This window comes from Rhynchophorus ferrugineus, unplaced genomic scaffold, assembly GCF_030347505.1.
Source record: "Rhynchophorus ferrugineus isolate W39M unplaced genomic scaffold, kcgeb_rfMv2 rfM1, whole genome shotgun sequence".
Lineage (NCBI taxonomy): Eukaryota > Metazoa > Arthropoda > Insecta > Coleoptera > Curculionidae > Rhynchophorus > Rhynchophorus ferrugineus.
In genome coordinates, this window is record NW_027472580.1 from 67,729,950 (window position 1) to 67,744,158 (window position 14,209).

The following is a 14,209-nucleotide window of genomic DNA, read 5'->3' on the forward strand; positions in this document are numbered from 1 at the left end:
ACAAGTACCTATTTAAGATAAAGTAACCCTTTAAAAACAACATAATTTATTCAAACAAATGTAATAAACCATAAATTATATAAATACGAGTACTGTCCGTTATAATTTGGCCACCTACTATAATTAATGCTAAAAATATGAAAATAAATAATAATCATTTTTAGATATTTTAGAAGATGTAAATTTACTGTGTGATGAGGTGATCTCATTAGGGTTAAACAATTAGGTTTAAGATTATTATTATTTGATTACTTCGAAAATGCTTTTGATATTAAAGTTAAAGAAAATATACAAAATGGAGTATATACTTCAGATTATGTCCACTATTTCTTGTCACTATAGTTATGGTTTTCTGAGACATATGAATGGGTATTTCGATCTTAATTGTCATAAGGTGAAAGTGGTGACATTTTTGTATATAAAATGTCGATCTGTTAGTCCATATGCAGAGTATATGGATAACATGCAGTGACATAACATACCAGTGACAGAGAAGGTAAAGAAATCTCACTAAAGTTCAGTGGGTAAAGTTGAGTGACAGCTCCTAACTTGTTCGCACGTCACATATTTCAGCCGGATTTATAGGAAATGGTTATCGACCTTTCTTAGCTGTCTGAGACCTTCCTTGTAGAATAAAAATGGCTACTTTTAAGTAAATTTTAAGTAAAATTAGGCAGCTGTGATAAGATAGCGAAACACTGTTGCGTTTCTGAAAATATTTATGGATGCCCTGATTTAATGGACGATATACAGTCCATTCTAAATATAAAATCTACCCAATAACATGGCAATAACTATCACATGTGCATTATTTTATATAATGACACATCAGTAAAGAGATTACTTCAGTAAGAGATATCCTGTGCAAGCTTTAGTTTATAATTTACTTAATAAGAACTTTAATTAAATTATATGTTACTTTAAAAGCTATTCTATGTGCTTATTAATTAGGTCTGATAGTGGTATACATTTTACTTTACTTACTTCTTTGACATCGCGTATATTTAACTTTTGGCTTGCTGAGTTACATTGCAATTTTCGAACACAGTGGTTATGATTTTCAAGGGAATATCGCGTTGAATTATTTTTTTAGAGTTGTGACAGTGAAATGAAAACCGATCTGAAAATGTACATAAAATCATAAAAGTGTATTTGGACCGCTGGATAAATTCCAATATCACGACAGAAATGATCAAGGGCGATGGAGAATGTTGTTTCAACATGGCACGACATGGCGTTCAATTTTACTCTATACGCTATTTGGTTTATCTGATATTCTTTGATTATAGTGGTGTATCTGCTGAAATAGATACTGAGGCTTCTAGTAATCTTTATGATTGTTTTGAACTTTTTCAAGTGCGACGCTTAATAAAAATTCTACAAGTTTTTTTATGACATCATATTAGAAATGAAGCGACAACAAGAAGGCATAAAAGTGAATAAATTCATAGATTTGTAGTGAAATCGACCTTTTGGATGGAAAAGTGAATCTCCGAAAAAGACATGGATGCCTGTGTCCGAAACCGGAACAGTTGCAGCCGGCAGCCTACTGTGGTGATATTTAGTGAACAGTGGTCATCCTGTGACACCAACAGTAGCGTATTGGTTGAGAAATAGATACTCTCCTCGAGCATGGGCTATTGATTTATTTATAATAGTAATGATGATTACGATTATGAATAATAACGTACTAGTTATATCATTTTAGACTCTGTAGTATTGTGATATGTGCATTGAATTTTGAAACTTAATCTATTTAAAATGCAAGGTGCATTTAGTTTAGAATAAATACCTTACTTATTATTAATATATTTTATAGATAGAAATATATTCTTATTCAAATTTACTATTATTAGGAGCCATTTTAATTTAGAACGATACAACATTCAAAGAGGATTATCACCAGTTCAGGAAATTGATTATATGGAAGAATTTGAAGCTAAGTTTCACCCTCGTCAAAGAATTCAAGTGAGCCCGCGAGGTGATTCACCTTGGCGATATGAAAATATTTATGGAGATGCACCTGAATTGGACGGTAATATATGTATATTTTTATGTTTATTAGTAATTATTCGATACTCGACCTGTATATTCTCGTACAGAGTGTATATGTGGGATGTTTAAGCCTTGTATAATAATAATATGTCAATGTCTAAAATAAGAAACTCAGCTTAATTTTATTAGAAAATGTACTTGTGTACTAAGTACATAACGTTTTAATATTGATGTTTGTATGTATTTTGATTATTGTCACTTAAAGTGTTATATCAAAATATTTCCTATAACTTCCACAGCTCTTTCCATCCATATGGCGACATATTGACAACGTATGGTAAATAACGAGTGGTTGGACAGCGATTCAATCCAATTACAAATAAGAGGCAATCTGAAAGCACTATTTCTGGTCAGTTCGGTGGTTGTGGCAGAAGTTTCTATTTGAGCTGCAATTAGACAAAATTTCCTCAATTGGCGTCGGTAGATATCTGGTTTAGCAGTTTGTAATATAAAGACATTGAATATTTTTGAATGAATAGACATGAATATTTTGCTTCGGCGTCGATCTGTATGTCTCTCGTGAACTGTGACTCCTTGCACTTGGGCCAGTTGTAGTAGATCCACTTTTTATCACCAATCACAATACTCCACAAGAACTCCATTTAATTATTTGTTAAGCAGTGAAACCGCGATGTTGAAATGGCCAGTTCGGTCAGTTCGTCTACTTGAAAGTTTATTGAGAGTTTGAGGTGGGTTTTTATCTAATAGGTCATGTAATTTATTGTTTTCAAACTTGGTGGTCCTAAAGGCTGTTTTTTTGATTGATCACTTTTTCATTATTGAATCCAAAAGCGACGATTGTTATTAACTATATATATATATATATATATATATATATATATATATATATATATATATATATGTATATATATATATATATATATATATATATATATATATATATATATATATATATACTATAAATTTATAAAGGTGTTTGATTGATTTTTAAGCAGATTCTTTCAAACCAATCAAGCATCAGGAAAAAGTAATGAACGTCTAAATAGTAATTTTGGATGTTCTATGATAAGCGTTTATAATAACTCAACAATAATAAATGGAAAACTAGTTTTTATATATAAAAAAATGAAAACCCTTGAACTAAGAAATTAGGTTAGGTTTTCGACAGTTTGCTGATACGCATTTCAGCAAATATACAAAACCTTACATCATAATTACATAATTATTAAGACACTACTTCTAGTTATAAGCTTTCTATCTCAAGTAAGCAAAACATACACGGTATTTTTTGCCTCTATATTTAGTATTTTTTAATTAGTTTTTGGTAAAAATGAATATACAGTGTGTCTGGTGAGAATGGTGAGTATTCGAAGTAATAGAGGAAAACATTTTGTAGCTGTAGTGTTTCAGTATTTCAGTTTTTTTAAATATTTTTTATAAATACCATCCACATATTTTTTCTCCACTGTCACACATTTTGTCAAAAGTGCAAACAAATGTGAAGTGGTTAGTTTTGAGCTATGAAAAAATCTATAATGTCTATCGTTTGGTTATTGCGGCGCGATATTTACCGTTTTACTTATTTACGTTTTAAATAAATGCTGATTTTGCCTCTAACCATTCCGTTCTTTAGGTACGCTACTTTGGAAAAGTTTCCAATATCAAACCAATCTAATAATTTTCTTTTAAAGCCTTATTACTGCGAGCCAAATTTTCTTCACTCACCATTCTTCAATTAGTTGCAATTAGTTCGTTGAATGCAGAAACCGTTTCACTGTTTTTTTTAAACTATTTTAACACAATTTTAAAATGCTTCATTTACAAATGCAAGTTTGATACCAATCCAAATCCATCCAAATCTTACAGGATTAAATAATTATATGAACTTTCCCAATGAACTCTCATACTAGGTGTACAGTACATTAAAATGAATCGCAATAAAATTATGGTTTTAGTGTATTTCCCATCCACTCCACTCAACTTATTTATTCCTTATTCTTATTTCCTCATCAAGCGATTTTTAATTGTAATGGGTTTCAACAATGTAACGGCCCAGCAAACAGGAAAACTGCTAGCGAGACGTTTTTGGTCTTATCATATGATCTTATTACTCATTTTATGAATAAAGTTATTTATATCCCTTTAGCGGTATTAATTTTCAAGAAGAACATATCTGAGGTGGCTAAGTTTCCTAAAGAATCTGGTTTGGTAGTAATGAAGGCTCTGTAAATTGTAGAACCCGGGACTGATATGTTTTGGAATTTGTCTTTGTTGTGAATTGTTTGTTTAAATTTTAAGAATTATGGTGAGTTAGGAATTGGTTGTTGAAACCATGTAGAAGATTTTAGTGAATACTTTCAAAATATTTTTGAAGTTATTAGCTATGGTAGGAGATAAATCCATACCAGAGCAAGACGTTTGTTCATTAAATGCTTGTTAGAAAGATAGTATTTTATGAGAGAGACAATACTACTTGGTGTTTTTTGTTCTGTTAAACAAACTAACAATATATATATATATATATATATATATATATATATATATATATATATATATATATATTTAAAAGTTCGTATAGTCCGGGTAGTAATGAATCTCAATAAATTAAGAATTTTATAATTAAACTCGTTAGTTGAAGCGGTCTCTCACTAGTTATTTTTAATTATTTTAGTTTAATAAAATGAATCATTTATATTAAAATAAGGTAAAGATAAAGTAAGGATATTAATATGGGTAAATATATTAATATGACCACATCTACAATGCAAATGAACAATATTTTAGAAACCTTGCCTGTGGACTACCGCTTGGAATCGCCACTTAGACCACCTGAAACTCCAGTAAAGTACCAGCGGCCTTTCCGAAGACCCAAGTTTTATTCTAGCCCTGAAGTTACACCTCCACCATCGCCATTTTTTGAGAGCCGTGGTGACGGTTTAGACGCAATGAGTCCCCCTCTGTATGATTTTCCTCCCGATGAAATAGTAAGGATAGTCAGGCATATTCAGGTGTAATTTGTAAATAAAATATATTATTTTTCAGACTCCCGAAGAAGCTGGTTTCGCACCTCAAGCTCCTTGTCAAAGCCTTATGACTCAAGTTAGTATTATTTTTTAGTATCTCGATAAGTATTATATGACTTCGTATCATGTTTAAATTTGGTGAATTGAAAAGTCCCCGGCCTACCAGAGTAAAACACATTTTTTTGGCAAAATTAGCTTATATTATTCAACATAATTTCCTTCAAGGGTGATACACATTATAGTGACCCTCCAACTTCTCGATGCCATTTTTGTAGTACGATTTATCCTTTGTTTAAAATAAGCCTCAGTTTCGGTGATCATCTCTTCATTCGACGGAAATTTCTTCCCAACGAACATTCTATGAGATCGAAGAACAGAAAATAGTCGCTGGGGGCCAGATCTGGAGAATACGGTGGATTGATGGATCTTTGCCATCATTTTCATTGACTTGTGACACGGTACATTGTCTTGGTGAAGCAGCACTTTCTTTTTCTTAAAATGCGGCCGCTTTTCGGTGATTTCGTCCTTCAAACGGTTCAATAACGCTATGCAATAGTGGCTGTTGATGGTCCTTCTTTTTTAAGGTAGTCAATGAAAATTATTCCACGCACATCTCATAATACAGACGCCATAATCTTGCCAGCCGCCTGTTGCGTTTTCCCACGCTTTGGAGAGGGTTCATCATATGCAGTCGACTCGGATGACCGTCGACTAGACTTCGGAGTGAAATTATGATGCCATGTTTCATCCATTAACACATAGCGACGAAAAAACTCAGACCTTTCTCATATCCAAATATTCGTGAATGATATGATTTACAGCTTTAGTTGATATTTGTAGAGTGTCTGCTATTTCACCCAATTTCAATTTGCGGTCATTCTAAATAATTCTGTGGATTTTTTGAATATTTTTGTCAGTAACAACCTCTTTTGGGCGTCCATTACGTCCACCCTCTTCAGTGCTTATTTCACCACGTCTAAACTTAGCATACCAATCCTTGATGGTTGATTTTCCTGAGGCAGTGTCCGAAAACTCGGCATCAAGCCAAGTATTTGTTTCAATTATATTTTTGCCTTCAAAAAGCAATATTTTATCAACACGTGAAACTCGAAAACATTTTTATCCATTTTTTTCACAATAACAAAAGTTGCTTCACTCAGAATGCTATAATTCATAAACTAATAATCCGACAGCTGTCAAGTTTATTCACGCATCTTTTGAGAGTTAGGGCTAACTAAAAAACATAAGAATTTAAATCCAGTAGCGCCATCTATAAGTCAGACCGGGGACTTTTCATTTGACCTGTTATTAAACATTGAGACGTAGGCGCTACAATGCGTTGAAATGTCTGAATTTTACCGAGTGAATCGCATCTGTGGGAAGTTTTAATTTTTTACTTGAATTTCAATAAAATGGCGACCGAAGGTTGAATGAAGACCGAATGCTCTGCCATGCTTATATCAACCATGCTACATCGATTTCAACACGGTAACACTGGTTTTGATGTTTTAAAAATGGTAATTTTGATATCTAAGATAAAGAGCTTTCTAATTTTTGAAGATGAGAATTTGAAGGCATTACTAGATGATGATCCATATAAAATAAGAGAAGAATATACATAATTGTTGGGGGTAATACCATAGACCATTTGAAATCGCTTCAATTGCGCATAAATCGCGAAACAGAAATTATCCAAAAGCTTGGATATTTTGTGCCGTATGAATTGACGCCAGATACATTGAAAGGCATTTGGTTATGTATAAAATGTTACTTCAACGGAAAAATCGTGAAGATTTTTGCATCATTTTGAATACTAACAAAAACCAACAATGTTATTCTTCAACATAACAACACTCGGCCAAATTGAACGTTGCCAAACCTGTAAAAACGTGCTAAGAAATATTATAATGGGAAATACTATCCCATCCGCCCTATTCTCCAGATGGTTATTTCTGATACTACTTTGTATGATGTCTACCTTCCCGACATATGAGTCGTGACCTGCCTTAATAGCGTTTCACCTCTTATGAAGTTAGCTAAAAATGAATCGATTCGTGAATAGCCTCAAAAGATGCACCGTTGTTTCGAAATGGAATACGTAAATTATGTATAGACGTAAGGTTGTTAGTATTAGTTGGAAGTTTCTGCGGTTATTTGTAATTTTTAATTGTATAAATGTAAAATGTCACAACACCAAAACCAGTCCGCGAGTTATAAAATCAAATTCGGTAGTGAATTTTACATCAATTTTAACGAGGATAATATATTTGAAAGGCATGAATTTCAATTAGTTAGTGTTCTTAGTATCTACTTGGTATCCCATGAAACGTGCATTTATTACTTTCAATTTTTTCATGATTTGGGTCTTGTTCAAAGAGAAAGAACGCAGCAAGAGCTCTAACTTAGCTAAGTTAGCAAAGACTTTCGCTAAGTGAAAGACATTGAAAAAGTTTTGCGCAAAAAAACAAGAAAGCACATAAGTATTTTCCAGATCACAACCTAGGTTAATAGATAACTAAGATCACCGATTACAAGGCAACAAAAAATGTATTTTTATTGTGGAAAATTATGAATTCTAAATATAAATATTCTTGGGCAGATCCGGGGCAATTCATTACATCAAAATAAAAGATTCACTTGAAAAAGATTCTGTGTATATAGGGTGTTGTATTTGGAAACTAACAATGCGGTGATGAATATGGTGAAACCAGCCAATATATTAAGAAAAGAACTTGATCAGCAAAGGCTATTTACTTAATAAGCAAGGAAGGCGAGCTATAGGATCTGGATGGCAACGTTTGGCTTTACGCTGTTAGATAATAATTAACTAATAAAAATGGTTGATGTTGTGGGCGGTTGGCGATTTTAGTGTCTTGAAATCTGTAAGTTCCTTTCCTATCTTACCTTAGATACGATACAATATAATATGCAGACAGCTCGATTAAGTTCGTTGTGTATTTTTTACATAAGATACATTTTGAAGAAATATTTATACCAATATACCTCTTTTGGGTTTTTTATTATTTAATTATTATATTGTTACTAGTCGTTTCCGATTAACCTACAATTTGTCTTTATGATAACTTAAATCTAGGTATATAACTAGGAGGGCCCATAGCGGTATGTCTTTGAATCCAATGAGATGTTATCAGTGTCAGAGATTTGGACATGTGTCTATTAACTGTATGTACGTACCTACATGTTCCTCCTGTGGGAAAAATGCGCATTGTGAATATGATTGTTCCCACCGCCTCATTGTGTAAATTGTGGACATGAGCATTCTTCAAGATATAAGGGATGCCCTGTTTATAAAGAAGAATTTTTGATACAAAGAATTGAGGTACAGGAAAAAATCTCATATTTTATGGCCAGACATTTTGCTAAGTAGCAACAAGGAAAAACACAGATGAACTTGCTGCCGATGGCAATGTTGTCAAAAAGACTTATGTTACCATAGTCACCCAATGTGATATGGACAAAAATGGCAATACATTGGCAACATATCAAGGAGCCCCTCCTCCATCACACCGAAGATCTTCCCCGGCCCGTGTTGCCTCGGGTGGGGAGGATCAATCTCTTTCCCATCCTACTATCATTCCCCACTCCCATTCGTCCCAATCTTCATCCCAACGGAGAAGGGATACCCATTCGAAGCAACCAGAGAAGGGTAAAGAAACACAGACTGTCTCCGAAAACAGTCGGAATCCCATGCTTTGATCCTCGCGTGGCACCCCGCCACCAAGCAAGAAAAACGCACACCACAAAAAAGATCACTCAAAATTAAGTACAAAAAAAACATAGTAAACATAGATCCTATAGCGATATGGACATAGAAACATTATAACGACGTCCATCATGTCCATTATTATTCAGTAGAATATTAACGGATTAAAAAGGAAGCAGGAAGAGCTTCGACTAATCTTGGGCCTATACAAGCCATCGATAATCTTTCTCCAAGAGGCCAACTTATCTCCTACTGATTCTATTCAGGTGCGTACCTATAAAATGATAAGAAGAGACAGAAACAATTGTGCACGTCCTTCTGTAGGTGTTGCAATCTTAATCCATAACGACATATATTTAGAAGAACTGAATATAGTAACGGAACTAGAAACGATGGCAATCCGAACACATCTAGCAGGAAGAAATATAATACTATGTAACCTATATTTATCTCCATCAGCGAATGTCGACATAACGAACTTTGATGATATTATAACTCAATTACCAAGTCCCAAAATTATAATGGGAGGCCTCAATGCACATTCACCTGAGTGGAGATCGTCATATGACAATCAAAGAGGTCGATGGCTGATGGTCGATGGAAATTGACAAAAATAATATACACATAATGAATGATCAGTCACCCACATTTGTATCGGCCTCTTCAGGCACTTTATCATATCTGGATCTGGGATTATGCTCTCCAACACTGGTGGGGTTGGCTAGATGGACTACCATCGCTGATCTGCACGATAGCGATCATTTCCCTGCTTTGATAAAATTTACAGATTTAATAAAAACCTCACCTACAACAACAAGGCTGAGCATTAGAGGTATAAACTGGGATACATTTCGATCACAAATGAAAATCGAAAAAATTTCCGAGGACGTGGACACTAGTGTGGAGTAATTTACAACCTCTATCATAAAAGCGGCCAAGAAGTCCACTCCCGCCATTACTACGGGAACAAATAGATTATCAGTACCATGGTGGATCAAGAACTACGCCAGAGTTATAAAGGACAGAAGAAAGGCTCTCAACCGGTTTAAAGTAAACCCGACGACTGAATATTTTGTAAGTTATAAAAAAACAAAAGCAATTGCCCGAAAAATCATAAGGCAATCGAAAATCAATTCCTGGAGAGAATTTACTAGCAGCCTCACTCCACAAACTGCATCCCATGAGCTGTGGAGGAAAGTAAGAATACTGCAGGGTATCCCACCGCCTAAAATCCCAGCGATGATAGACGGATATAATCGAATTGCGGACCCCTACGAGATATCGGACTTGTTTGCAACACACTACGACACCATACTAAACACATACGGGGGAGGGGATGAGAGCGGCGGATCTGAAGAGATTGGAGGCGCACAATACAGGAGCTTGATAAAGCTTGAAACAAGGGCAGGGATACGTCTTGCGGGCCGGACGTAATTAATTTCCATCTGTTAAAGAATCTTGCACATTCTCAATTAATTCACCTGATTGAAATATACAATGACATTTGAAGTCAGGGACAACTGCCTCTAAAATGGAAACAATCGCTTTTGATACCTATACATAAGCCGGGTAAACCGAGACATTCATTTAAGAGCTATATACCTATGGCCCTAATTAGCCATTTGTGGAAAACATTAGAGCGTATGGTCTGCAGTAGACTCATATATCTAATTAAAAATCAGAAATTACTGAATGACCGTAAATTGGGATTCCTAGGAGGATACTCCACACTTGACCATCTGGTCGGATTCCAGGAGGATCTATGTGAAGCATTCAATGCGGGACAACATGTGTTGTGTGTGTGGGGGAAAAAACTAAACTGGATCCCTCACATAAATTATATAAAGGGAAAATGCTTAACAGATATTCGATTAATGAAGACTCTCTCCAATCACTATTGGGGTGCTCATAGAATACTGAGTAACATATACAAGACATTAATTAGAAGTCAACTGGATTACGAAAGTCAATGCTACATCACTGCAGCTCCCTCCAATGGTAGGATCCATGAAGATACTAAACAAAGAATATATTAGCTCCTCCATAGTAGAACAGCTCTTCGCACATACACTTGAAGGAGAATTACCCAAATCATTCTGCCGTTTATACCGATGGTTCTAAACGGGGAGATTTTTTGGTGCCGTATACACTTTCGGGACTGTTGGAGCAGCACTTTTGGCTCCCTACAATTACTAGCACTTTTTTCCGCTTGGCTTTTGGGCATTTATAAGGCCCTATCTGCCCTGGATCGACTGTCGGTGCGCGCATCAATACTTCTGGTATCAGACTCAATGATTGCTTTAGACAGTCTGATTTCAGTAAAGATAGTCCACCTCTAGTTATAGCTATCAGAGAGCTACATACAATACTGGTGAGGAGGGGAGTAAGAATAAATTATCTATGGGTTCCCTCTCATAGGGTAATTCCCGGTAATGAAAGAGGCGACTATCTGGCAAGCAGAAAGGAAGGTTCAGTCAAACTGAGTCTTCTATTCAGCAAAGAAGCCGCTAAAACACATAAAAAGTATGTACAAAAATTGAAATGGAATTTCTCCTAATGGAAAATAACAAGTTGTGGGAAATCAAGGGGGTTTTTCATCAATCTCCTAATATTAACAATCTCAATAGGTTTTAATTGAGCATCCTTGCTCGCCTGCGAATATGGCATAGCAGACTAACGCATGAGCATCTGTTAAAAGGAAGAGACCCCCCACAATGTGACGAATGCCAAACACAACAGAGTGTCCGGCACATCCTTCTGGAGTGTGAAAAGTTTGAGGTAAAATAGCCCAAGGGGCTGACGGGCTTTTAAAATAATAAAATAATAAATAAATAAATACACAAGATCAGATGGTTTGATTCTTTTGAGTCTGTGTCCTCTGGTGGTATCCAAAAGTTGCAATACTTCAATATTCTCGTGAGAATGGAATCTTTCCACATGCGCTCTGACGATTTTCTTCATTTTTGACTGACTGTGGGTATCTGAAGGTCTCGATGTAGGTAGTCAGTGCTGTAGTATTTGGGTGCTCCCACAATACTTCTCAGGACTTTGTTCTGAAAAAATTGTATTTTGTTTACTTTACTCTTTGCAGAACATCTCCATAACTGAACTCCGTATGTTCATATAGGTTTCAGTATTTGATTATATAATAGCAATTTATTATATAATGATAATTGTGATTTTATTCCCATTAACCAATGCATTTATTTCAATTCCAGTTTCTTTACTTTACTTTCCTTTACTTCTTTATATGTTCCTTCCAGCGAAGTTTTGCATTAACATTCATTCCAAGATATTTAGTGTTTTTGCTATATGGAATGATATTATTATTTAATGTTATTTCTGCTTGTACAGTCTGATTGTAGGTGAAGAGCATACAGCATGCACAGATTTACTTTTATTAATTTTTATTTTCCAAGCTTGTGTCCAATTATTTATATAGTCACTTTCCTGTTGTAATTTTGGTGTGGCTTCTTCACTATTTTCTTTGACAGCTATAATCGCAGTATTACCAGCAAATGTAGCCTTCGTAATATTCTTCATTTGTGGTATATCGTAAGTGTAGGGTAGCTAAAGCATTGGCCCCAGTACACTCCCTTGTGGTACAGCTGCTTTAGCTTCTTTTATTGTAGAGTAAGCTTCTTCTTGTTTAAGTCTAATCATTCTGGTTGTAATGTACGATTTTAGTAGTTCGGTGTGGTTCGGTAAATTTTCTGTAGTTGCAGGGGCATGAACAAGGCCTTCCTGCCGAACCTTTTCGAAGGCTTGTGCTCCATCTAAGAATATAACTGAGCATACTTTTTTACTTTCGTAGGCTTTTTCAATAACGTCTATTACTGGCAGCAGTGATATAGATCTATACTGTTTTATTTCGTTTAGTGACTTTCCATGTTTTGGGATTATTATAATTTCCGCCATCTTTCAAATGCCTGGGACATGTTTTAATCTACATGCTGTATTAATCGAGTTGGTGATTTTTGTAATTCGATTTCTTGGTATTTTTTCTAGTAATTCTCCTATTATTAAATAATAGCTTGGTCATGTCCTAGGATTAATGTCAGTTTTAATAACTTTAACTCTTTCGGCGTGACTCATTCAGTCATCGAATTTTCAGCTTCTATGTCCATCAAAATATATTCAATAATAGTTTCGTTTGGTTTGAAAGTTTTTTCTAGATATTCAGCAACAGCTTCTGCTTTTTGGTGATTATCTAATATATAACTCATTTACCTAAATAGCAACGTTAGTTAAACATTTGGCCAATTTATTCAGTTAATCATGTTTCCCACATAAAAGAATAAAGAGAATAAAGTGTAAATATTTCAAAAATAATATTTTGTAAAAAAGCACCTTTCCCACAGACTTCGACTTCCAAAAAGAAATAAAGAACTCACTAAAAGATAAAAAATAATCAAATTTAGATTTTTAACACAATAAAAACGTTAAAAAATATGTACATAATAATCGTTGTAGTAGCTGAATGAAAATAAACAAAATCCTTATTTAACCTATCTACTACACATCATATATTAAAATTATTTTATTTATTTAAATTTTTTTTCAATTTTTTTCTTTTCTTAATTTGATAAGAATTAATTATGAATATAAATACAGAATATGAATAGAAATAGTGTTGTGTTTTAATATGCCACTGGAATAGAATAATTACGTCCATAAAATGAAAGATATGAATAAGGTTCCATGTTATTTAAATAATCGGTCAAAGGAGCGCATAGCGGGTGCTACTCTGACAGTGTGAAGGTTGTTGTTACTAGTCATTATACCCGTCTATTTCCTGTAGTTCTAGTGTTAATAAAGTATTTTTAACTTTGCGAGCTTTCTTCATTTAAAATTGGGAATAAAAATACACCCAACAAAGATTACATTACATTACAAAATCATTAAAATAGAAAAGCGTACGATTACCGATGTTACTGATTTTCATGCACTGTGTACAGTGACTCTTACTTTACATTATTCTCTTTTCCCGGCATATTTATTTCTCAATTTTATTTGAAATCGAAGTCGGTGTTTGCTAAGGAGTTTTTGTCTCTTCATTATTTTTCAATATAGTAGTGGAGGAAATTACGCAAAGCGTTTAAAACAAACATGGGTATTAAAAAAGATATAATATTAAAAATATTTAGCCGAAATGATATTCACTGATGATAGTGACTTTCGATGATAAATATTTTTTAATACATTTTTTAATAAAAACATTTTTGAAAAAATAACTCTAATATATCGACAACTGGCTGATCGCTTGCTTTGCTATTGCAAATATTAACAGAAATCCGTTAGAGCAAGTTGAAATACTTTAACCTGTGTTTTTTATTTTAATTTTTCTCTTTCTCTAGATTTATAATTTTTATCTTTATTTTTTCGTGAATTTATGGTTTATAGTGAAGTGGTAGTATAGCGCTTATACTAATAAATATCGGTAACG

At 34.0% G+C, this 14,209-nt stretch overlaps 1 protein-coding gene across 1 annotated transcript in view; it reads left to right on the plus strand.

Annotated features, from left to right (window-relative positions):
• The window catches only part of LOC143205367 (uncharacterized), a 112,967-nt gene that overhangs the window by 34,114 nt on the left and 64,644 nt on the right, over nt 1–14,209 (plus strand). The window contains exons 26-28 of the mRNA XM_076418619.1: nt 1,857–2,035; nt 4,801–5,000; nt 5,059–5,115. Coding sequence (XP_076274734.1) covers nt 1,857–2,035; nt 4,801–5,000; nt 5,059–5,115 — 436 coding nt within the window. The remainder of the gene's footprint in view (nt 1–1,856; nt 2,036–4,800; nt 5,001–5,058; nt 5,116–14,209) is intronic.